Raw genomic sequence first — 25,740 nt, 5'->3', positions numbered from 1 at the left:
GTAGTTCATAGTATTCTCTTATTATGCTTTTATTTTCCATAGGATCTGCAGTGCTGTTCCCTCTTTCATTTCTAATATTAGTAATTTGTGTCCTCTCTCTTATCTCTTAGCCTTGCTAGAGACTGATTGATTATGAGCTGTATATTTTTAAAAGTGTCAGCATTGAGCAAATAATAGGACTGATTTGATGAATAGAAAACCTTCTGTTGAATAAACACACAGGGGGTCGATCTTACCTTGAAAGTGTTTTGTGATTGGGTGGAAGGTTATGCTGCATTTGAAAGTGGGTTTCATAATGCCGGCATAAGTAAATAAATAGCAGCTTTTCAGGATTGTTTCTTAGATGCCTCATTCTGTTTTTCTACAGTTTAAAAATGAAAGATTAACTTTCTTGATGACATGGCTGCAATAAGGTTGATTTTCTTGCATTGATGCCTGTGCTTACTTCACCTGTTTTGGTTGTATCTGTATAAATATCCATATCTGGAAAAAAGAAATGTAAAGTTACTTTTCACAAGTGATACAAATATTCTATATTCACACTGTGTTATTCTTATTTTGGTAAGGTACAGGACACTTTTTTCCCCTACCACATGCAAACCTTTTCCAAAATTTATTTCTTATACATGCATACATGCCTGCTCAGCTGCTTCAGTCATGTCTAACTCTTTGGAGTCAGACACGGACTGTAGCCCGCTGGGATCCTCTGTCCTGGGGTTTTCCAGGCAAGAATTTTGGAATGGGTTGCTATTTCCTCCTCCAGGGGATCTTCCCAACCCCGGGGATCAAATATGCATCTCCTGCACTGGCAGGTGAATTCTTTACCGCTGAGTCACCTGGGAAGCCCCCTGTTTTTATACAACTATTACTTGTATGGGTTAGCTCCCCATCTCATCCTGGGCAGAAGAAATAGTTTACCTGTATTATTTCACTTCAGGGTGCAAAACCCTGTCTTCTAATTTCTGGTTGATTCCTGAATTTCATCTAAGATACTTGAGTTCTCAAGTTAAACCTTCAGTTAAATGCAAATTTCTCCATGAAAGAGTTGTAGGAGTCACGTTTCTACATCATCACAATACAGAAAGTGTAGCCTGAGAGTTCTAAAGATAACATCACTTCACAGTTTTGCCCACAGTAAGCCTTGAATTAAATGATTACTGATCAATACTTATTTGATCTTCTTCCCGTCCTTACCTCAGCTGATCATCATGCTTTCAGTTTTCCTAAGAAATTACAGCATTCAGAGGTGAAATTCTCCAAACTCTGACCTCTGTGTCTTCCTCAATCTGCACCTTTTGAGATGAACTATCCATTCCTTGGGTCAGTTCAAATTCTTCCACTGATTCCCTAGATTCAGTCCCCTCTTGCCTACTTAAAGATGTTGCTAGCAATTCTACTCTCATTCTCCACATCATCCATTTCTCCTTCACTATTGAAAACTGAAGGCTTCCCTCGTGGCTCAGACACTAAAGAATCTGCCTGCCAATGCAAGAGACCCAAGTTCAGTCCCTGGGTCGGGAAGATCCCCTAGAGAAGGGAATGGCTAACCACTCCAGTATTCTTGCCTGGAGAGTCCCATGGACAGAGGGGCCTGGCAGGCTACATACAGTTCATGGGATCTCAAAGAGTTAGATGTGACTGAGTAACTAACACACACTGGAAATTCTGTATTAAAAATTGTCATTTTGACTCACTTGTACCTCCAGCTACATCCCTAAAAGGTTGCCTGTACCTAATGTTTGGATTTTGTTCCTGAAATTTTCTTTTGAACCTACTCCAGGAAGGCTTTTGCCCTAAGCCTCACCAAAACTTTTCTTGTCAAAATCACCAATGATCTCCTAGTGCTTACTACTTCTTTCTGGGAAACTTCTCCTACTTGGCTTCTGACTACCATTCTTTTCTGGTTTTACCCTAGGCTCTTGCTGTATTTTCCTTATGGCACCCCACTCCAGTACTCTAGCCTGGGAAATCCCATGGACAGAGGAGCCTGGTAGGCTGCAGTCCATGGGGTCGCTAAGAGTTGGGCACGACTGAGCGACTTCACTTTCACTTTTCACTTTCATGCACTGGAGAAGGAAATGGCAACCCACTCTAGTGTTCTTGCCTGGAGAATCCCAGGGATGGTGGAGCCTGGTGGGCTTCCGTCTATGGGGTCACACAGAGTCGGACACGACTGAAGTGACTTAGCAGTAGCAGCAGTATGTTTCTCCATCTCCCAAACTATAGGCATTGTGCATCAAACGGCTTGGTTCCTGGAGATATTTCTCTTTGTGTCTAGCTCATCTCTAATCTCTCCCTCTTGCTCTGTCTCTCTGTGTCATCTGTGCTCACTTTTTTGATTAACTCCTCTAATCTCATGGCTTCAAATGCCATTGATATGCATTCCAGTTTTTCTTTCTCAGTCTGTCCACAGCCCTGAGCTCTAGACATGTATACTTAACTGCCTACTGACATCACCCCTTGGATGTCTGTAAGCTTTTCCAAAATTAACAATCCAAAATGAAGCTCCTACTTCTTAAGCCACCCCCATCCCTCATCCTGTTTCACGGCAGCTCCATTTTTCAAAGTCCTCTGGCCAAAACCCATAAAGTTAATTCATGCCTCCTCTTCTTTTATAGTCCATCTTAGATCCATCAACAGATCATGTAGACCATGGCTTTAAAATGATCTTTAGAAGCCTGTATCTTCTTACACCTTCCCTTGCTGTTGCTCTTGTGTGAACCACCCCTGGCTCACCCTGAGAATGGTAGGCTTCTGCACCCCCTGCATCCTTGCCATCTATTCTCCATACAACAGGCAAAAAAATAAAAAAGTGTTAATCTCTCAGTCATGTCTGACTCTGTAGCCCACCAGGCTACTCTGTCCATGAAATTCTCCAAGAAAGAATACTGGAGATGGTTGCCATTCTTTTCTCCAGGGGATCTTTCTGACCCAGGGATCATACCCCGGTCTCCTGCATTGGCAGGTGGATTCTTTATCATCTGAGTCAGGCAAAGGGATTCTTTAAACATGTAACTCAGCACTCTGCAATGGCTTTCTGTCTCACCAAGGGGTCAAAGCCAAAGTCCTTTCAAGGCCCTGCAGGATGTAGATGCCCCCTGCTCCCCACAAGGGCCGCCAATAATCTTCTGCTCTCTCACTCACATCCAGCCACATTGACTCCTCACTCTTCCCTGAACACACCAGACGAATCTCTGCTTCATGGCCTTCGTACCTGGTGTTCTATCTGCCTGGAATATTCCTCCCCCAGATACCTGTAAGGCTCACCTTCTTGCTGACTTCAGCTTTTTACTCAAATGTGTTATATAGATTCTTTTCTTTAAAATTGCAACTATTCTGATGTCTCCTCCAAATTTTCTGTACCCTTTTCCTTGCATTATTTTTCTCATTGGCAATTTTCACTATCTCAGATCCTTTATGATTCATTTATTCATTCTATACCCGCTACTACAATTTAACTTTCATAAAGGGATTTTTTTTTTTAATCAGCAGCTTCTCACTGCCTCCATCTCCTTGCATAGCACATGTCAGACTTACAGGTTAGATTTAATTAAACATTGTTGAATGCTTTCATTGTCTCAGCACTGTGTCAGGCACTTTGCACATTTAGTTTAATTTCCCTAGTTTACCTTTGAAATAAACATTGCGATTCTCATTTTGCAGATGAAAAACCAAGAGACTATGAAAGATATGGCATCTTTTCTACAGACAGTCATAGCTACTGGAATGAGCTTTAAACGCTAGACCTCTTAACTGCGTGTTATGTGCTTTTCTAATATGCTGTGCTACAGACTAATCTACTTTTAAAATAGTGATGTTTTTGAAATGGAATTTGAAAAGGACTGTCCTTGTCTATCCTTTGCCATCTAACTTCTCACCCATCCCATCTTCTGTCTTATTTCCCTGTTTATTTATTCCCTGTCTTATTTCCCTAAAGTCAGCCACTACTAAGGATATTCCATTCTCTTAATAAAAATCATGAGTCCCTGCAGGGAGCTCAAACTGGTGCTCTGTGACAACCTAGAGTGGTGGGATGGGGTGGGAGGTAGGAGGGAGGTTCAAGAGGGAGGGGACATATATATATATATACACCTATGGCTGATTCATGGAGAAGGAAATGGCAACCCACTCCAGTATTCTTGCCTGGAGAATCCCAGGGACGGTGGAGCCTGGTGGGCTGCCATCTATGGGGTCGCGCAGAGTCGGACATGACTAAAGCGACTTAGCAGCAGCAGCAGCATGGCTAATTCATGTTGGTGTATGGCAGAAACCAACACAATATTGTTAATTATCCTTCAATTAAAAATAAATTAAAAATATATCTATATAAAACATGAGTCCTTGGATTTCCTGTAAGTTACTCTTATTTATTTTACATCTGATCACTTATTCAAATTTTGAATGGTCATAGAGGCATAAGTCATATCTTTTGGGGAAGGAATCAAAGATATGCAGTGAGGCAGAATGGAAGGGCAGCCCTTGGTAGGAAGTTTAAGGACTTTCTGTCTCTGATGTTGAGCTAATGCAGAGGCCGCCAGGAAAGAAGCAGAGAAGAGGTGAGCCAAAAATTCATTTGGAGCAAAGGAACTGAGAATATCTAAGAACCAAAGTCTAGTCTGAGAGGAAACTGCCTTGGCTGAAGCCCAAGATTCCAATTCAAGCAACTTGTCTGACTGCTGTGTAAATGGTAGAGATATTCTTGCTTTCTTTGGCTCCAAAGAGTCTCTCTACTTGTAATCTCATTATTTTCTTCTTTCTTGGTTTAACTTTTAATGTAAACCGTTTGTTTCCACATCTGTAAAACAAGATAGTAGGGACTGGTGATCCCATAAGGGACCCTTTAAGTTTAAAATTCTGTGATTTTAAAATCACTGCATTTTTCTATTCAATTTTGATTCTAGACCTAGTGATAATCAGATCCTTTTTTTACTGTGCCAAATTTACCATAGAATAATAACATATATTTAACCAAATACAAAGAATCACTGAAATACTTTTGGGTAAAAGTTAAAATGGTTTAAAAATCAATTTTATTTCTTAGTGAGATTATCAGACACCCTCACCTTAAGAATGATAACACAGACTGAGAAGGCTTCCCAAGTAACTAGAGCTGGAACATCTTCATGGGTTCTTCAATAATGGTGATTTTTTTCCCCTTGATGTAAGTAAGCTATTTCAGGGCACATATATAGGTTCCAAAATTACTTTCCATTGGTCGAAGATGAAGTTTTAAAAGCCAAACAGAAATTATAATATTTAATGACCAAATTAGTCTTTTCTTAAAATGCTGAACTAATCTTAATAGTTTCTTAAGTAAAACAGAATTAGAAAGGAAATCTACCTGTTTCCTAATGGCATATACTAGTTTCAAAGCAAATACATTTTCTTTTCCTTACTGTCTCTCTTTGACTGGGACTAGTTTAAATGATCAGTTCTTCTCATTTGTCAGGTTTTTGCAGTTTACTTGAAATGCTTCCTAGTATTCTTCCTCATCTTTTCTTAAATACCCTTCCCCTATTTTTTGTGAGGGCTTCCCATGTGGTGCTCAAGGTAAAGAACCCGCCTGCCAATACAGGAGAGACATGGGTTCGATCCCTGGATCGGGCAGATCCCCTGAGGAGGGGAATGGTAACCCACTCTAGTATTCTTGCCTGCAGAATTTCACGGACAGAGGAGTCTGGTGGGCTACAGTCCATGGGGTCGTAAAGAGTCAGATATGACTGAAGAAACTTAGCACACACCTCTTTTTTGTGCTGACCGAAATCTTGCTGTGCCTACTATAATTATTATAAAAAGATTAATAATGAATCAAGCAGCAAAGATCATTTTAGTTGTGAAAGAATTTACCCAGTTATTTTCTTTACTTTGAATATTTTTTTACTTTAAGAAGCTTATTTTCATTTCATATTTGTATCCACTTTTTAAATGTTTGCTGAAGTTCATCTGTTTATCAGTGAATTCTATGAGGAAAGAAGACATTGTAGATTAATTTTCTCCTACTTTCATAATTAAAAAGCCTTGGACACTTACGCTTATTTAAATAGCATAAGAAAGACAATGGTATTCAAATTTAAAATGCTTCTTTTTAAAGAAAGCTAAGAGAGTCTATTCTTTAGCCCTGAACAATCAGTGTGTTTCCTGACTGTACAGTCAGGAAATACTTTACTTTTGAAGCAATAACGGTTATTCCTGGGAAGTTTTATAATTGGCTGCACAGTGATAACGTGGACTTGAACAAATACAGCAAAATTACTGCTGGCTTATCTAGAATGAAAGAGAACTTCTTAAGTGTGACAGAGTGCTACTACTGAGGATTATATCAGTTTGGCATATTCACAGCTCTTGGAGAACTGCTCCAATTTTCTGCTGGCTTCCTGACCAAAGGTATCTTTTCCTTTGTGTTTTTCAGCATCCTGATAATTTTTCCACCCCTGGGTTTGCTTAGGCCTTTAGACATCAGCATGGGGTGGCTGTAGAATTTATTTTATTTTGAAATTAAGTGGAGAGTTATTTTTACAATACCATTGGATTTCTTGGAGTGTAATAACTAATTATGGTAATTAATTAATGAGAAACAACAGTCTGACATCCAGGGACCTAGGGGCAATTTTTTTTCTCAAGAGTGAGGAATCGCTTTAATGTCTGAATTTTGATATTTGAGCTTATATCCTTTTTTTTCTCTTAGAAATTATATTTTTAATAAATTTATTTTCTTTTTTTAATTAATTTATTTTAATTGAGGATAATTACAGTATTGTGATGGTTTTGCCATACATCAAAATGAGATCCCTGAAAGTGTAAGGACAAAACACTGGCTAAAGGTGGCACCGTGCTTTTTCTAAATGTCATGAGGCATTTGAATAAAGCCCAATTTATTTTATCATCTGTTGAACTGGTTATTGTATGTTAATGGAAATGAATAATGTCAATAACTTGCAATATTTCTGGCTTAATGACAGAGATGATTTTCCATCTCCTTTTAATGTATATTATTTTGTTCCTATATTGGCATCAATGTAGAAATGAGCTCGTAGAAACCTGGATTTAGATGAGATCTTAATGAGCATCTATCTAGTCTTCCATTTTACTAGGGAGGAAATTCAGGTGCAGAATGACACAAATTCCTGGCAGATCTGGGGTAGAGTATAAATCTCTTAATTCCTGGGTAGAGCGATTATTCATTCTTTTAAAAATATTGTTATTGTGCGCTGCCATACAATAAAACTTTTGCCTTGAATTGGCACTGAATCTGCATCAGACTCTTTGCTACCCTGTGGACAGTAGCCTGACAGGCTCCTCTGATCATAGAATTCTCAGGGTAAGAATACCGGAGTGGGTAGCCATTCCCTTCTCTAAGGGATCTTCCTGACCCTGGGATTGAACCTGGGTCTTTTGCATTACAGGAAGATTCTTTATCATCTGAACCACCAGGGAAGCCCATAAATCTTTTAATTCCTGAGTAGAGGGATTATTAATTCCCTTTTTAATATTGTATTTGTGTGTTAAAATTATGTGCTGCCATAGAATAAAACTTTCGTCTTGAATTGGCATTGAATCTGCATCAGACTCTGTGACATGTAGGCAGATTCTGAGCAGTGGTGTGTCCATGACAAGAGTAAGAATAACTAGAGTTATTTTTTTAACGAAGTCTCAGCATCTGGAGACATTCCTGCCACACACATTCACTTCCTAGCTGGAGCGAGCACTGAGGAGAGTAGAAAGCGTCAGCTCTTCATTTTAGGGAGTGCCAGGTTTCTCATGAATTAGCAACAGGAATTTGCTAAACCTATCTCAGTCCTGGAGAACTTTCATCAGGGTTCTTGGTAGTTGTTCACTATTTGTATACTTCTGTTTGCTGACAGCTGTCAATCAGTTTCTTCTGAGCACGAAATTCTCTCCCAGTGGTCACATGGAAAAAAACTCTAGTTAAGACACAAAGTCATCCCAACTCAGTCTTTCACTTAAGGGCTTACAGTATAATATTAGAGAGAAAAAGAGATGTTGTAAGATGCAATACATGCAAGGAGTCAAATTCATTCAAAAGCACATATAAATCTAAATATATGTCAGTTAACACCCAGTGGTAAAAAATCTTCCTGCTAATGCAGGAGACACCAGTTCAATCCCTGGGTCAGGAAGATCCCTTGGGGAAGGAAATGGCAACCTACTCCAGTATTCTTGCCTGAAAAAGTCCATGGACAGAGGATCCTGGCAGGCTACAGTCCACAGAGTCACAAAGAGTTGGACATGACTGAGCACTCATGCAACATAGAATAATACTGTTTTCCCAAAATGCCTTGTGTATGTGCAAGTACTGGATAGAGATTTTTTTCTCTTGTGTTGCTTCTGATTGATCTCTTAAATAAATGTCTCAGCAGAAAGTTTTTGTGGTCCTCTAATAACTCTTTTTCTCACCAAAGACATTTTACTGTCCTTGCTTTATCAGTGTGTCCCTTTGGTATGGGTGCTGATTGTGTAGGCACAATCTCCAGAGGGTCTTTCCTTCTCCAGAGGGTCTTCCTGACCCAGGGATTGAACCCAGGTTTACCTGCACTGCAGGCAGACACTTTACCCTCTGAGCCACTAGAGAAGCTCAATTGTGTAGGCAGGGGCTGTATAATATTAACTTACATGTGTGATTACACTTAGAAGAAAAAATAGAGTGGAATGCTGTTAGATCAGTTTCATAGCTGGAGCCTCTTTGCAGCCCAGGTCATTGAAAGCTGCATTTAGTCCTGACCTCAGAGAGGATATTAAAGGATATTAGAATCTATGTCTTATGGTGCAATTAATAATTCAAATTATTGGAGGATTAAATTACTTACTCAGCTTAGTCAAAGTGATAAGCTTTGCTTCTATCAGCTGAGTTATTAACTGGATTATATTTAGATGTTGAGCTTTTACTTGTGGTCACGGGGAAGTGTCCTGTGGGACTATAGAAATTCAAGCACTAATCAGTTCTTCACATAATATCTCTCAATATAATAGTAGAGAAAAAGTACAAACATATAATATTGAGGAACTGATACAACTAATGTTGAACTGACTATATTTTCAGTCTCAGTGATAGGATATAACTCTAATCATCAGTAAAATATTTGTCACAAGATAAAAATTCTGCAGATTCAAAAACATCCTACAGATAATATTTTTCTTATTCTGCACTCCATAGAGAGACTTTGGAAATTTAATTGCACTAGAGTTGCAAAATCAGATGAAAAGTATTAGATAAACTATGGTTAGTGAGGAAGGAGGGGTTTTGCCTAACCCACTAGAGTCACTGTATAGACATTCTACAGGGTTGAATGTCTAGGTCAGTCTCCGGCCCTTGTCAGATACTAAAACAAAAAGAAAATGAGAGAGGGCTAAGGTTGCTGATCATATGTTAGTACAAAGCATCTGACTTCCCTGGAGATATGTCAGTTGTTCAGGGTGAGTCACTGAAACTATAGCATTTGGACTTTATTCTTTCCCAGGAAATATTCTGCTAGCAAATGGAAGTCTTGTAATTTTAAACTGTGAAAACTCTAGCCATATATCCCGAATAATTATGTGAAAAAAGAAGAAATTCTGGTTTTAGAATGGTTGCTGGTAGATTTAAATAAATACCATATATGTCTGAAGGTGAAGCAACCCTGCATATAAAATGATCTGTTTCCCAAAGGTAAAAATTACCAGAAAAGGTTTACCAGAAAAGGTTTCCCCTTTCCCAAGTCCACATACTGAGGATCTACTTTATACTCGAACTTATTCTAGGCTATGGGGATACAAGGAAAAATGTGGGAAAAACCCCAGAAATCACCACCCTCCTAAGGGCTTCAGTTCAGTTCAGTTCAGTCGCTTAGTTGTGTCCGACTCTTTGCGACCCCATGAATCATAGCATGCCAGGCCTCCCTGTCCATCACCAACTCCCGGAGTTCACTCAGACTCACGTCTATCGAGTCAGTGATGCCATCCAGCCATCTCATCCTCTGTCGTCCCCTTCTCCTCTTGCCCCCAATCCCTCCCAGCATCAGAGTCTTTTCCAGTGAGTCAACTCTTTGCATGAGGTGGCCAAAGTACTGGAGTTTCAGCTTTAGCATCATTCCTTCCAAAGAATACCCAGGGCTGATCTCCTTCAGAATGGACTGGTTGGATCTCCTTGCAGTCCAAGGGACTCTCAAGAGTCTTCTCCAACACCACAGTTCAAAAGCATCAATTGTTCAGCACTCGGCTTTCTTCACAGTCCAACTCTCACATCCATACGTGACCACAGGAAAAACCATAGCCTTGACTAGACCAACCTTTGTTGGCAAAGTAATGTCTCTGCTTTTGAATATGCTATCTAGGTTGGTCATAACTTTCCTTCCAAGGATTAAGCGTCTTTTAATTTCATGGCTGCAGTCACCATCTGCAGTGATTTTGGAGCCCCCCAAAATAAAGTCTGACACTGTTTCCACTGTTTCCCCATCTATTTCCCATGAAGTGATGGGACCAGATGTCATGATCTTTGTTTTCTGAATGTTGAGTTTTAAGCCAACTTTTTCACTTTCCTCTTTCACCTTCATCAAGAGGCTTTTTAGTTCCGTCCAAGGTAAGAGAAACCCAAGTAAGACGGTAGGTGTTGCAAGAGGACATCAGAGGGCAGACACACTGAAACCTAAGGGCTTACATTCTAGCAAATCAATTACATAGAATGTTCAAAGGGGTAAGTGCTATAGAGAGTAATAAAATGTGGGAGAGGGGGTGGAATTCCAGGGGAATGCTGGCTGTTAGAGCATGTATGTGTGTCTTTTGGGGTAGGGGACAGATGCCACCTCGAGGTGACACTAGAGCATGAATTTAAAGGAGGTGAGGAGTGAACTGTCCAGTTATCTAGGGGAGGAGCTTGGAGTTCAGAGACCTTCAGGGAAGAGTGTGCCTGGCATGTCCAAAGAGTAGCCAGGACACCAGTGAGGGAGAGAGCTGGGAGGAGTAAGGTCAGAGGAAACGGGGTGAGGATGAAAAGATGAAATGCAAGTCGACCAGCTAAAGGTCACACGGAGGATGTATAGCCACAGTGCACATTTAATCTGTTTGTTTCTCATGTGCAGAGAGTGAGGGCCCTGGAGGACAATGTAAGGATTTTGTCTTTTACTCAAGAAATGGGGAGCTTGGAGGATTTGCAGATGAGCACCATGACACGTTTAAAAAGGATTCTTTTTACTTTTGAGAGTACGTTAAAGGGGCCAAGGGATACCCGTTAAAAGGCTGTTGCAGAAAACCAGACGGGAGATAATGAGTTGTATTCCATTTTATGTGAATGTACCACTTTTGGGCTTCCCTGGTGGCTCAGCTGGTAAAGAATCCACCTGCAATGTGGATCGACCTGGGTTCGATCCTTGGATTGGGAAGATCCCCTGGAGAAGGGAAAGGCTACCTCCTTCAGGATTCTGGCCTGGAGAATTCCATGGACTGTGTAGTCAGTTCATGGGGTCACACAGAGTCTGACTGAACGACTTTGAATTCAGTTCAATTCAATTAGCTCAGTGATAAAGAATTGGCCTGTCAATACAGGAGAAGTAGATTCCATCCTTGGGTTGGGAAGATCCTCTGGAGAAGGAAATGGCAATCCATCCCAGTATTCCTGCTTGAGAAGTCCCATGGACAGAGGAGCCTGGCGGGCTACAGTCGATGGGGTCGAAAAAAAATCAGACACGACAGAGTGACTGTCAGCAACGGTACCACCTTTAGTTTATCTGTTCACTGTTTTCCTGTCAGTTTTATTGCAATATAATTGACATACAGCATTGTATTTAGGTCAAGGGGTACAACATAATGATTTGATACAGTATATATTGCAAAATGATTAACATAAGCTTAGTTAACACCACTCACCTCAAATGGTTACAGATTTTTTTTTTCTTGTGAGAAGAACGTTTAAGATCTACTCTCTTAGCAACTTTCAATATACAATATGGTATTATTAACTCTAGTCACCATGCTGTACAGAATATGCCAAGAACTTACTTTTCTTGTCACTGGAAGTTTGTACTTTATATTTTCAAGTTTCTATTGAACTTTCTATTTGTTTTCATATCCCCAAATATTTTGTTCATCTTAGATCTTTAAAAAATCATAGCTATTTAAACAATATTTGATGAGTGACTTAGCTTCTTGTTCAAGTCATATAGTAATATATATATATATATATATTTATTTATTTATTTAAAGGCTACCCACTCTAGTATTCTTGGGCTTCCCTTGTGGCTCAGCTGGTAAAGAATCCGCCTGCAATGCAGAAGACCTGGGTTTTATCCCTGGGTTGGGATGATCTCTTGGAGAAGGGAACGGCTACCCACTCCAGTATTCTGGCCTGTATAGTCCATGGGGTCACAAGGAGTCAGACACAACTGAGCAACTTTCACTCACTTTCACTAGGTTAACTTAGGTTGTTTCCATGTCTTTACTGTTGTGAATAATTCTGTGATGAACATGAAGGTGTAGATATCTTTTTGAGAGAGTAATTTTGTTTCTTTTGAAAAATACACAGAAGTGGAATTGCTGGATCATATGATAGTTCCATTTTTAATATTTTAGGAATCTCTGTACTGTTTTCCATTGTGACTGCACTGATTTACATTCCTACCAACAGTGCTCAAGGGTTTCCTTTTTTCCATGTACTCCCCAGCACTTGGTATCATTTATCTTTTTGGCAATTATCTTTCTATCAGGTATAAGCTGATATTTCATTGTGTTTTGCTTTACATTTCCTTAACAATTAGTGATCATTCACTTGTTGATGAATATTTGAGTCATTTTGAGTTTGGGAATGTTGTGACAAAGGCATCTGTTAATATTTGTGAACAAGGCTTTCTATGAACATATATTTTCAGGGCTTTCACTTAAATATCTAGGAGTGTGAGATTGATCTGTCTAATTTCTAAGCAACTGCCAAATTCCTGAGGTGCTCGTGCCATTTTACATTCCTGCACACAACGTACGGGTGTTCCAATTGCTCCATATTCTAGTCGGTACTTGGTCTTTTTGATTTTAGCCATTCTAATAGGTGTGTAATAGATAGTATCTTTCTGTGGTTTAAATGTGCATTTTCTCTGATGGCTAATGCTGGTGAGGGGTGTCTGCATTTTAATCTCTTCATTCAGAAAGTTAATTTTAGTCTTATTGTTGAAACTTCCATTCCTTTCAGCTGAAGCTCATAATAATTAGTTTATCTCAGTGGTGGTTGGTACTTTAACCATGTTACACTTTATTTTTTAAATTTAATTTTAACCTTTTGTTCCCTTATAATACCTTTATGTTGTTGTTCAGTCGCCAAGTCGTGTCTGACACTGCGAGCCCATGTACTGCAGCAAGCCAGGCCTGTCTGTCCCTCACCATCTCCTGGAGTTTGCCCAAGTTCATGTCCATTGAAACAGTGATAATAATACCTTTTAGAAGTACTCAAAGGGTACATTGTAGTAATTTATTAAAGGTTTAGCCACTTGTAGAGTCTCATGGCTTTGTTTTGGGGAAATGAATACATTTAAAAGGGGAAATTATAAAAGTGATAAAAATTTTCAGTCTCATCTTTATATTACTTATATCCGATAGTGTAATTTAAGTTTATGCTTTGTCTTGTGTGCTCAGCCGATCAGTCATGACCGACTCTTTGTGACCCCATGAACTGTAGCCCATCAGGCTCCTTTCTCCATGGGGATTCTCCAGGCAAGAATACTGGAGTGGGTTGCCATTTCCTCCTCCAGGGGATCTTCCCAACCCAGGAATCGAACCCAGGTGTCCCGCATTGCAGGCAGATTCTTTACTGACTGAGCCACCAGGGAAGCCCATACTTTATCTTATGTAGGGTCTATTACTTTCAGTATTTTATCACTTACCATGAGAATGCATTGCGTGTGATAATAATAATTGTTCTGAATTCTCTTCCAGGTTCCTGATGTTATCAGCAGCATAAGGCAGTTATCGAAAGCTGCCATGAAAGAGGATGCAAAACCCAGCAAAGACAACGAGGACGCCTTTTACAACTCTCAGAAGTTCGAGGTCCTGTACTGTGGCAGGGTGACCGTGACCCACAAGAAGGCGCCGTCCAGCCTCATCGACGACTGCATCGAGAAGTTCAGCCTGCACGAGCAGCAGCGCTTGCGGCTCCAGAGCGAGCCGCGCGCAGGGGACTCGGGCGAAGACCAGGCGGGATCCGAGGCCCGAACGCCGGCCTGCCCCGTCGACGTTCTGTCGGAGGAAGGGGATGGCGTCGCTGACACCCACCCGGTCTTCCCTGCCGCGCCCAGCCAGCCTGGGCCATCTAGCTCGCGAGTCTGCTTCCCTGAGAGGATTTTGGAAGATTCGGGCTTCGATGAACAGCAGGAGTTCCGGTCTCGGTGCAGCAGCGTCACGGGGGTCCTGCAAAGGAAAGTTCACGAGAACAGCCAGAAGCCGCAGCCGCGGCGGAGGCATGCCAGCGCGCCCAGCCACGTGCAGCCCTCGGACTCGGAGAAGAACAGAACCATGCTGTTTCAGGTGCTGTCCTGGCCGGCGGCTCTCCCGGTGTTTCCCCATCCTTTGCTATAGCCGGAAGCAGCCCAGCGGCCAGCTTCTCCCTGGTCCTCAATCTGGAAGCATCCAACTTTTCTGTCATGTCCCCCAGGCAGCAGAGAAGGCAGGTTGGAGAAAGAGAGAAGGACAGTAGTGAAGGGGAATGTAAGAGAAAAGGGAGCAGGGCAGGGAGGGAAAGAGAGAGAAGCACTTTAAGGAGCATCAGGGAAAGTTGGTTGGGGAAATTAGCAGAGATTACCCAGATGGCGCTAGTGGTAAAAAACAAAACAAAAAAACCCAACCCGCCTGCCAATGCAGGAGACCTAAGAGACAGGGTACCATCCCCGAGTGGGGTAGATCTCCTGGAGGAGCACATGGCAACCCACTCTGGGATTTTTGCCTGGAGAATCCCATAGACAGAGGAGCCTGGCAGGCTACGGTCCATAGGGTCTCAAAGAGTTGGTAACTACTGAAGCAATTTAGCACGCATGCCATCTTAGCATCACCAGCGTTTGCCTTAGGTTGATTCTTCACTAGGGCCTCCCAGGGTGCTCAGTGGTAAAGAATCCTCCTGTCAGTGCAGGAAACACAGGAGATGCAGGTTCAATCCTTGGGTGGGAAGATTCCCTGGAGTAGAAAATGGCAACCCCCTCCAGTATTCATGCCTGGAAATCCCATGGACAGAGGAGCCTGGCAGGCTACAGTCCATGGTGTGGCAAAGAGTTGGACATGACTCAGCACACACGTGATTCTTCAGTAAATGTTGCTATTTATTATTATTATTTTTTAATGACTGCAGAAAGTCAGAAGGGTTTAAAGATGTGAGTCTGGGAGAGTGTGAATCTTCTTGAAGGAGAGAGAAGTTTCTAGAAAGAAGAAAAGTCCAGAGACTCATGGTTGTATCTTCAGATGAGGATACACCAATTTACTCTATCATACAAAGGAGAGGTTTAGGAAACATCGTAGGCCTGATAATTTATTGGATCAGTTGTTAAAATCATTGGGTGCAGGTTGTATTATAGGTGTAAAACACGATTCTTAATTCTAAAAAGTAGTTTTTGAAGTTGTACAGGGTATAGAAAGTGTCCAATTCCACTTGAAAGAACTGAATTCCTAACAATGCCCTGTAGAGATTCTTTAATTAATCCTCAGCTTTGAGGATTAGAGTTTTCCTCAGATTTGAGTTTTCTTGAAAAAAGGAGTGACGGTCCTTTTGTCCCATTGCAAAGAGTCCTTAAGAAGGAAATTGCACTGTGTACCTTGGTAAATAGTCCCAGGATGTAATATTTGCTTTATCAGAAGTTCATGGTTGTTTTGTTCTGTTTTGTTCTTGATAACTTGAGGCATGTGATTAAAGTGTCTATAGTCTTTTCTTTGGTAATACATTAACTGAGTTTCTTCTCTTTTTTTTTTTAAGATTTTTTTTATGTGAATGATTTTTAAAGTTTTTATTGAATTTGTTACAGTATTCCTTCTGTTTTATGTTTTGGCTTTCTGGCCGCAAGGCGTGTGGTATCTTAGTTCCCCAAACAGGGAGCAAACCAGCATCCTCTGCCTTAGAAGTTGAAGTCTTAACCATTGGACCACCGGGAAAGTCCCCTGAGTTTCCTCTCTTGATTTGTTCTTTTTCTTAGCTAGCCAGAGTCCATGTTGTTAATTTTTTTCTAAATGGTTATTTATTTAAAAAACTAAAAAAAAATTTATCTGCCCAATTGAAAGTATATCTTTCTGTTGATCCTTTGTGAGAAAGTAAGATTTTAAATTATAAAGGTTGCTTTTTTTTTTGAAAAGACAATAATTTCTAATTTGGAAAAAAATGGTTTCTTTTAAATTAAGAGCAGCTTATTTCATGATTTCTAGATGAAAGGAAGAATTGTTTTCAGACAATTGATAACTGAGGTTGTAAATTTGATGGGGTTAGGTATTGACACTGTATATTCCTATACAGTCCATGGTATTCTCCAGGCCAGAATACTGGAGTGGGTAGTCTTTCCCTTCTCCAGGGGCTCTTCCCAACCCAGGGATCCAACCCAGGTCTCCTGCATTGCGGGTGGATGCTTTACCAACTGAGCCACAAGGGAAGCCCCAAAATACTGGAGTGGGTAGCCTATCCCTTCTCCACTGGATCTTCCTGACACAGGAATCAAACCGGGGTCTCCTGCATTGTAGGCGGATTCTTTACCAGCTGAGCTACCAGGGAAGCCCATATATCTTGTATAGAGTATTTGAATCTGTATTATTAGTCAAATATTTAATTGTAAACTAAGATATTAGCTTCTTGGTAAGTTGAAATTAATTGGAATGCTTTATTTTTAAGGTTGGGCGGTTTGAGATTAACCTTATCAGTCCGGACACTAAATCAGTTGTGCTTGAGAAGAATTTTAAAGATATCTCATCTTGTTCCCAGGTATGTATTGAAGTAGATTATGGTATTTGAGGAAACCAATTAAGTCTTGTTTCTCAATTAACCAGAAAATAACTGGGATTGAATCCCTTCAAATTTTATTTATTTTTAAAAACGTATTTATTTTAATTGGAAGCTAATTACTTTACAACATTGTGGTGGTTTTTGCCAAGTGGATTTATCTTCAGAGTGTGTGTTTGGGTCCAGGTCCTCAGTATCCTAGTATTTTGCGCTCACTGTCATCAGCCCTGTCTCCTCGTAGCACCCCTTCATCAAAGGGCTGAGTGGAATTTTTGCGCTGGTGAGTTCTTTTGGAAATATCTTCTTGATTAGTTTTCCTCAGAATCTTGGGCAGTGGGTTTTGGCATCACTGAGTCATGTTTGCTCTTTATACCATAATAGGTAATAAAAGGAGAACCAGTACTTTCAAGTTTATTGTTGTAAATGTTAAAGTTTGAAAAGAAGGTTTGTGTATGTATCGTTGGCCTTTTACTTGTTGTTAATTCTTATATTGTGTATATAAAAGTTTTAAAAATAATCAATACAATTATATGTGGTTGAGGTCATATCAGGCATAAAGTAGTATTCTAAGTACCATAGTAATATAATAATTTAGTACAGCTATCCAAAAATTAGAGCTGCCTAATTATATGGCAAACCTAGGAAGAATTTCTGAAGATGTTGGAATGGAGGGAATATCTAAATCTGAATATGGGAAAGCTAAAAATGCAAGGATGCCTCTGAGGAGGTCCCTGGAATAGAGAAGCAATAACTTATTTCCTAATAGGTGTACCTTAGAGGTACCTTCAGGGTCTTGGATCTTGCCAAGGCCCTTTCCTATATTTTAATGTTGAAAATCAAGGCTGCTTATTAAAAAAATTTTTTTTTGAATTTTGGAGTTAGCACTGCCATAGGTAGGATGTTCAGATATTCTTCTGTTGGAAAATGACAACTTTTAGTACATCTTGTTAATTACTCTCCTCAGACTCAGCTAATGTAGTTTCACTTCCAGTGTTTTATTTTAATATTTGTTCTGTTATATGGAGACCTAGAATTATGTTCTGAAGATAAAAGCTTTCTACTCTAATAATTGAGAAAGGCAGCATCTGACTCTAGGGTGAATATATTGAAAATTTCTAAATTCCTATTTAAGGGACAAAAAATTTGGTAGAAAGATGATTCACTTTAACTGAAAAATAGTATTTACTAAGCATTCTCGTAACAACATGTTTCCCTGGGGTCTTTGCATGATCATAAGGTCTGTGAGGGTGGGTGTCTTATGCTGTAGAGCCTCAGAGAATAAGATGTGTTAAGACAGAGCTTAATGCTTAGGTGTTCAATAAATGTTGAATGAATATTTCTGTATATTGGGCCTCATGCCCAGTGTTGAGGAGAGAGTTGTGTGCAAAGCTGTGTATTTCCTGTTTCCCAGAGCAAGAGTCACCATTGGAAAAGACTGTGCCTCTCCCTAGCCCCACCCCAAGTCTTGCAGGAAGAAAACTAGCAATGCTCATTGACCATTTAAGGGAAAAAAAAAATTGAAAAAGAAGAAAAAAAGAACCAGCCAAACCAAATATGTAAACTTGCAGTTCAAACAAGATTTTTCCTTTCCTTTTCTTTTTTTTTTAAGCAAGCTTTGTAATGACATTAAGAATTAAGAAAAAGAATTGACTGAAATATGAGGAAGCTTTGTGTAAAGGCCTTTGATCAGAATAATTGTCAGGTTAATCTCTGCCCCTCACTGCGTGGCCAGCTCCTATTACTTTTCCACAGAATTGCACTGATGGAGGGTGGCTGCATTTGGGAACAGGCATACTTTTAAACATACGACGTGATGTGACTCTTTGCGACCCCATGTTCTGTAGCCCACCAGGCTCCTCACGTGTACCCCTATGTATGTTTCTTTCTTCAAAATCAGTAGGACTGGATTTTTGGCAAGCGTGAGGAATAAGGGAGTGGTTTTCTTTACTGGAACATTGCCACTGCCTGAAAACTTGGTGAGCTGGTGAGGTACTATGCATTTTTCCCATTTAATGCCAAGTTAGTCAAAGATTTTTTTTTAAGATGATGCTATTTCTCCATTTTATTTTATTTACTTATTTTATTTTGGCCGCACTTTGCAGGCATGTGGGATCTTAGTTCCCCGATCAGGGATTGAACTCATTCCCCATGCAGCAGAAGCACAGATTCTTAACCTGGATCTCCTGGGAAGTCCCAAGTCAAAGAAATTATATAATCATGAATGAGTTGTATCAGATGGAATTTACTTTTACCTCATGGACTGTATAACTTTATTCTTCCTATTAACTTTTTCTTTTTATAGAGTTGATTTCCTTTTTCCATATCCACTGGATAGGTGAGGCTTATTAATACAAGAATTGTGGTTACTATTTATCAAACATGCAAAGAACTAAGATATTTCTTAGTTCTGAATCTGAAAAATTTTGGGGAATAGGTGCCATGACTACTATTTTATAATGAGAAGTGGAACTTCGGAGATACTTTTTATCAACACATCACAATATCTCATACCTAGTAAATTGCTTGAATTAAGGTGGAAGCACAAATCTGACTCCAAAGCCTGTTTCCTTTTCCCTGGAATTCAAGTGATTGCAGGACAACTTTAAAGTTTTGGTTTTCATGACTTTTCAAAGTACCGTGCTTTCTGTTAAAGTAACAAGGTGCTCAGTTCAGTTCAGTTGCTCAGTCGTGTCCGACTCTTTGCGACCCCATGGACTGCAATACGCCAGACCACAAGGTGCTACTGGCTGCTAATTGGTGTGTATATATTCAGGCTGATTGAAGTTCTCAAATGATTCAGATTTTTTTATAAAGTGTAGCTGAGGTTATTTAGCTTGTGTTCAGAAAGTACAGATTTGTGAATTTGGATCATTGACATCTGCAGTAATTTCTTTAATGTATTCATCTTCTAACAGTTGTGACTCCTTGAATGTCTATAAATAGACAAATGTTCTAGTAGTTCTAATGCAGGCTTTAGGGAATTGCATGTCATTTCAGTAGAGCATTGTCAGTTTTATGATTCTTAATCTCAAGTAAATAAGAACAGGGTTTATGATGAATCATCAGACTGCTTGCTCAATGACGACCAATAAATTGAAAACTCTGGTACTGCCAAACACTGGGTAGTGGTTTTATTACAAGAGACAGTGGATCGTGCCATCCTGCTTTTCCTTCTGTGGCCCCGAGTCACAGAGTGTTTGCCAGAAACAAAGCAATCTGAGCTGGTTTTCTTTATTTTATGTATCAAAAGCCTGCCATAAAAGTTTGCTCTGACATTATGTCCCCTATCACAGTGCCGTGAAGGAGAAATTCATGAAAGTGTGAAAGCACAGAACTGTTTGCATAGTGTTGGTTAAATGGACATAATCTTATAAACTCCCCACTTCTTCTCTCTCTAGGGTATAAAGCATGTTGATCACTTCGGCTTTATTTGTCGGGAGTCCTCGGAGCCTGGACTGAGCCAGTATATCTGCTACGTGTTCCAGTGTGCCAGTGAATCTCTGGTATGTGGGGTGACTGCTGTCCACAGGCTCCTCCCCAAACCTCTGACTCCTGGGAGACTTGTCTCTGACAGACCCAAGCCTCACAGAATGGCCATCAGTGGAAAAAGAGGAGGGCAACCAGAGATGAGTTTCTGCCCTTTGAGGCAGAACCACAATAGAAAAACAAAACCAGATTGTCTTGGTAATTTTTTAGCCTAGATAATTTTCTTGAGTTTAACAAATCCAGAAATATTACTGGGAGTATTTTTCAAAGGTGGTGCTTGTTGTTGTTCAGTCGCTAAGGCATGTCTGACTCTTTGAGACCCCACTGACTGTAGCATGCTAGGCCTCCCTGTCTCTCACCATCTCCCAGAGTTTGCCCAAGTTCGTGTCCATTGAATCGATGATGCCATCCAATCATTTCATCCTCTGCCACCCTCTTCTCCTTTTGCCTTCAATCCTTCTCAGCATCAGGGTCTTTTCCAATGAGTTGGCTGTTTTTTTTAAAAGGTAGGAAAAGCTTGATCATGGAAGAAGAATGGTTACTTTTTCCATTGCTCATGTAAGAAGATAAAGAAGACCTTTTATTCTCTCAGTTGCTCTAACATTTCAGGGTAGATAATGCTTATTTCAACAGGGTAGACAGCGATTTTGTTTTTTTTCTCTGTATTTCATCAGCCCCTGTCCTCCTTTTAAAAACACTTTCTTTATTGTCTTTTTTTAGCCTTGATTTTCTTTCTTTGGAATTTGGAAGCCAATTTTTCTCTCCAGCGTTCTCACTCCCTCTTTAATGGGAACAGTTAGAATTTTCGAAGAAATATGTAAGACGAAGTTGGAAATGGTTCTGAGTGACTAAAAATATGTCAGTGTTTTCCCCTAAATTTTTTTTACATATTCTTCCTTTTTACATATCCTTCCTGAGTTACCTCTCCTAACCATTTTAGCACAAATCTTTAGATGTATACATTACCATTCTTGGAAGCACGGCATTTATTAGACATACATCTTCCCCCTTGATTTTCCCCAGGGAAATACCACCACTTAGAACAGAGTAAGCCAGGCTGCATTCTCCTCAATTCCTTAATGCATGTTGCCATCCTCTTTGCTAACTCATTTTTAAAACTTTTTGTTTTGTATCGGGATGTAGCCGATTAACAACGTGGTGTTAGTTTCAGGTGAGCAGCGAAGGGACCCAGCTATACGTACACGTGTATCCATGCTCTCCCAAACTCCCCTCCCATCCAGGCTGCCATATAACATTGAGCAGAGTTCCCTCTCCTATACAGTAGGACCTTGTTGGTCATCCATTTTAAATCCTCCCTAGTAACTCCTTGGGAGTCACTGCCTTCCGTGTTCCCAGCGTGGACACTGAGTTGAGGGATAATGAAGAAATGGAGATGAATTGGTGCCAAGACACTTTCTGACTAGGGAATGTAGCATTCAACGGTTTTTACGCAAGAGGGGTCCTTTTAAAGTTTTGCTCTCACTTTAGGCAGTTAGCCATACCAATGAAAACCACATGTTGATAGCCAAGTGGACACTGTATTATATAGGTTTAGTTTAGGGCTTGGGATAGAAATTTAAGGGTCACTGGGTAAAGAATGATTGAAGGTGTGGGGGTTGATGAGCACGCAGGGGCAAGAAAAAGAGAGAAGGCTAAAGAGAGCCAAGGATACAATCCTGGAAAATGCCAACTGAATAAGACTTAGGTAGAAAGTGAGAATGTAGGGTAATCTTGCCCCATTCCCCACCCATCCACTGCCCGACTCGCCCCTCTTCCTTCCTTCCTCAGTCCCTCCTCCGAAGACTGGTTCTTCCTGCACTGCAGATCCTTGCTCTCCTACCCTTCCAAAACCTGCTGTATTTTGTTTTGACTGTTCCATTTACACAACTTCCATATTTAGAAATCATAATGCATCCTTTTGTACCATCTATATCCACCTGTTTACGAAATCCTACAAACCAGCAGTCCCCAACCTTTTTGGCACCAGGCTCTGGTTTCATGGTCCTGCTGCTGCTAAGTCGCTTCAGTCGTGTCCGACTCTGTGCAACCCCATAGACGGCAGCCCAACAGGCTCCCCCGTCCCTGGGATCCTCCAGCCAAGAACACTGGAGTGGGTTGCCATTTCCTTCTCCAATGCATGAAAGTGAAAAGTGAAAGTGAAGTTGCTCAGTCGTGTCCGACTCCTAGCAACCCCATGGACTGCAGCCTACCAGGCTCCTCCATCCATGGGATTTTCCAGGCAAGAGTACTGGAGTGGGGTGCCATTGCCTTCTCCGACTAGTTTCATGGGAGACAGTTTTTCATGGATGGGGGCTGGAATTGGTTTTGGGATAATTCTTTAAGGACCTTGTAACTGGGAGATATATGTATAATTATGACTGATTTTCACTGTTGCATGGCAGAAACCAACACAACATTGTAAAGCAATTTTCATCCAACTAAAAAAAAGGAAGGAGCATGCAATCTAGATCCCTCATGTGCAGTTCACAGTAGGGTTTGTGCTTCTATGAGAATCTAATGCCACCACTGATCTGACAGGTGGCAGAGCTTAGGTGGTAATGTGAGTGATGGGGAGCAGCTGTAAATACAGATGAAGTTTCGCTCACTTGCCCACCATTCACCTGCTGCCGTGAGGCCCAGTTCCTAATAGGCCATGGACCAGTATCGGTCTGTGGTCCCACAGTTGGGGACCCTTGCTATAAACTCGAAGGTAGAATGTCCCATATGTCCATCTCGCTTTCCTTTTTCTCTCTGTCTGGTATCTAAGTCTGGGCCTTCTTTAGAAAGACAATCGCCTTCGTGTCCTAACTAGTCTTCCTGCCACTGCTTTAATCTGTCATCTGTCTATAGCCTACCTTACGTTGTAGTTTTTTTCTCACGAAGGACCAGTTTATGGCTCCTTACTAAGAGACAAAATCTACATGGTCTAGCGTGGCAGAAGGGCCTACCTCATGCTTCTCCGTCCCCCCGAAAGCTCTCCCTCTCTCCACTGTGTCCTCCCACATGCTGTCCCCTGCGCTCAGCTGTCTCTAGGCCAGACTCCAGAGGCTGCTGTGACGCCTGATGTGAGGCTGCGTTTATTTGGCTTCCTACTGAAGCAACAAATGATTCATGCATAGGACATGTGAGATCAAGGAGATACGTGGGTGGTGCGGCTCACAGAAATGCCGCTGAAATTCTGAGCTGCGTGGAGTGAGGGGCCTGCCTGTCAGAGGAGGGCAGAGCCAGGGCTCACTGCTTTCATACCATCGGGTGGGGAATGCGACTGTGCCAGCCTTGAGGGTCCACCCGGCTGCTATACAAGGAGACTGTGTATATTCTCTTTCTGTATCCGTTTTCACATTCTTTTCTGGGAAGCAGGCCTCCTTTGCTCTGCTCTGACTCGAATCCCTTTGCCCTTCTTTTCTACTGTGTACTTTTTAGGACCCTGTTTAAAGATAAACTCCCAGTAACCCCTTTCCTGACACCGTTTTCCAGGAATTGACCCCTTTCCCTGCTTTGTTGTAATTGCTCTTGCTGTGCCTTGGTCATAGATCTCTAACAGTTCCTGCAAATCCATTATCTTGTGTGTTTGTTCACATAACTTTCCACCCCACTGGGTGGTGACTCCTACAAGGTCAGGCTGTCCTTACTGTTGTATCCCCCAGTAGTTTCTAGAAGAGCAGGGGTTGGTAAGTGTATTTTTGAGTGGTAGAGTGTGTTACTCTTAACTTCAGGTAATCTTTTTATATGTGCTGGTTAATCTCTGATTAGGGCTTCCCTCATGGCTCAGATGGTAAAGAATTGCCTGCATTGCAGGCAGGAGACCCGGGTTTGATCCCTGGGTCGGGAAGATCCCCTGGAGGAGGGCATGGCAACCCACTCCAGTATTCTTGCCTAGAGAATTCCATGGACGGAGGAGCCTGCTAGGCTACAGTCTGTGGGGTCACAAAGAGTTGGTCATGACTGAGTGACTAACAAAAAGAACAGTAACAAATTTCTGATTACTGGATAACCTCCACCAAGAAGAAAACTGTAAAACCTTCTGATTTCCAACCTCTTTTACAAGTTTTGTTTTGCTTGTATTTTTTAGTATTTTTATTTTTCCCTCATGTACATAGGATGAGTTTTCAGAACAGGAAGTCAGAGTTGAGAGTCTAGGAACATGCTGCATTTTTCCATCTTGAGAAGTTCTGTGGCTCAGGCAACAGCCAAGACTGGCTGAGAATGTCTTCCTGTTACATTGAAGTTGCATCAGAATATTAGTGCCGGCATCATTATTCTTAAGGAGGGGCCTGTGCTGGAATCTTTGAAATTCTGTTCACTTTTTTTTTATCAGTAACCATCTTAACTGAATGGTGAGGCATCAGAATTGCAAGCTACAGGAAAAATTAAATGTAAATTTCCTGTATAAAGGAGGATGGTTCAAGCAGCTGACATATAGAATAAAACAGTCAAATATTATATAGGTCTAAGCAGTGTTATGTTTGATGTGGCTTGGTAGTTGTGAAAGACAAAATATTGCAAAACTACACATGCTGACTTATCTACTCTGAGCACAGAGAATATGCAACTAGCTTTTTCTCTTGTTTCTTTGCAGAGATTGTTATGAATGATAAACAGTGCAGTAAGTCCCACACGTACGAGTTTCATTTTGAGAACTTGTTTGTAAGTCCAATTTGTTCCTAAGTCCAACAAAGTTAACCTATGTACCCAGCTAACACAATCGGTTATATAGTACTGTACTGTGATAGGTTTCTAATACTTTTCACACAAACAATACATAAAAAACAGACAAAAACAATAAAGAAAACACTTTTTATCTTATAGTGCAGTACCTTGAAAAGTGTAGTAGCACAGTACAACAGCTGGCACACGGGAGCTGGCATCGAGTGGACAGGCAAGAAGAGTTACTGACTGGAGGAGGGAGAGGAGGTGGGAGATGGTAGAGCTGAAGGAGCATCAGCAATAGGAGATGGAGGGCAATCTCAAATTTCACTCATGCCTCATGCTGATGGCACAGGTTCTGCTTCCTTGCTGAATTCAATTCCATCTACCCTCTTGAAAAAACAATCCAGTGATGTCTGGGTATTAGCTCTTTTTTTTCTCACCATAGATAACACAGTAACACTGGATTGCATTCTGAACAGCTGCTGCAATCTTTATGTACGGGTCTACATTTGGGTCCTGGGTCTCATAACCTTAACAGTGCCTGCTCAGATAAAATACCCTTGCCGTTTCCTGTGTCATGAATCTCTTCGGTTCTTCAGTTACTTCTTCTTCCTTTCGTCTTTGTCTTTTTTCTGGGCCTCCAGTTCTATCAGGTCTTCATTAGTAAG

The 25,740-nt window shown here is 40.9% G+C and overlaps 1 protein-coding gene across 4 annotated transcripts in view; it reads left to right on the top strand.

Moving 5' to 3' along the window:
* Positions 1 to 25,740, top strand: part of TBC1D4 (TBC1 domain family member 4) — a 210,246-nt gene that overhangs the window by 111,829 nt on the left and 72,677 nt on the right. For all 4 annotated transcript variants that reach the window (XM_070380585.1, XM_070380586.1, XM_070380587.1 and 1 more), the window contains exons 2-4: positions 13,909 to 14,496; positions 16,829 to 16,918; positions 20,335 to 20,439. In XM_070380585.1, coding sequence (XP_070236686.1) covers positions 13,909 to 14,496; positions 16,829 to 16,918; positions 20,335 to 20,439 — 783 coding nt within the window. The remainder of the gene's footprint in view (positions 1 to 13,908; positions 14,497 to 16,828; positions 16,919 to 20,334; positions 20,440 to 25,740) is intronic.

The sequence above is a fragment of the Bos mutus genome, chromosome 12, assembly GCF_027580195.1.
Source record: "Bos mutus isolate GX-2022 chromosome 12, NWIPB_WYAK_1.1, whole genome shotgun sequence".
In the NCBI taxonomy this organism is placed as follows: domain Eukaryota; kingdom Metazoa; phylum Chordata; class Mammalia; order Artiodactyla; family Bovidae; genus Bos; species Bos mutus.
The sequence above is the reverse complement of the archived record's forward strand: the minus strand, read 5'-3'. Positions and strand labels throughout refer to the sequence as shown.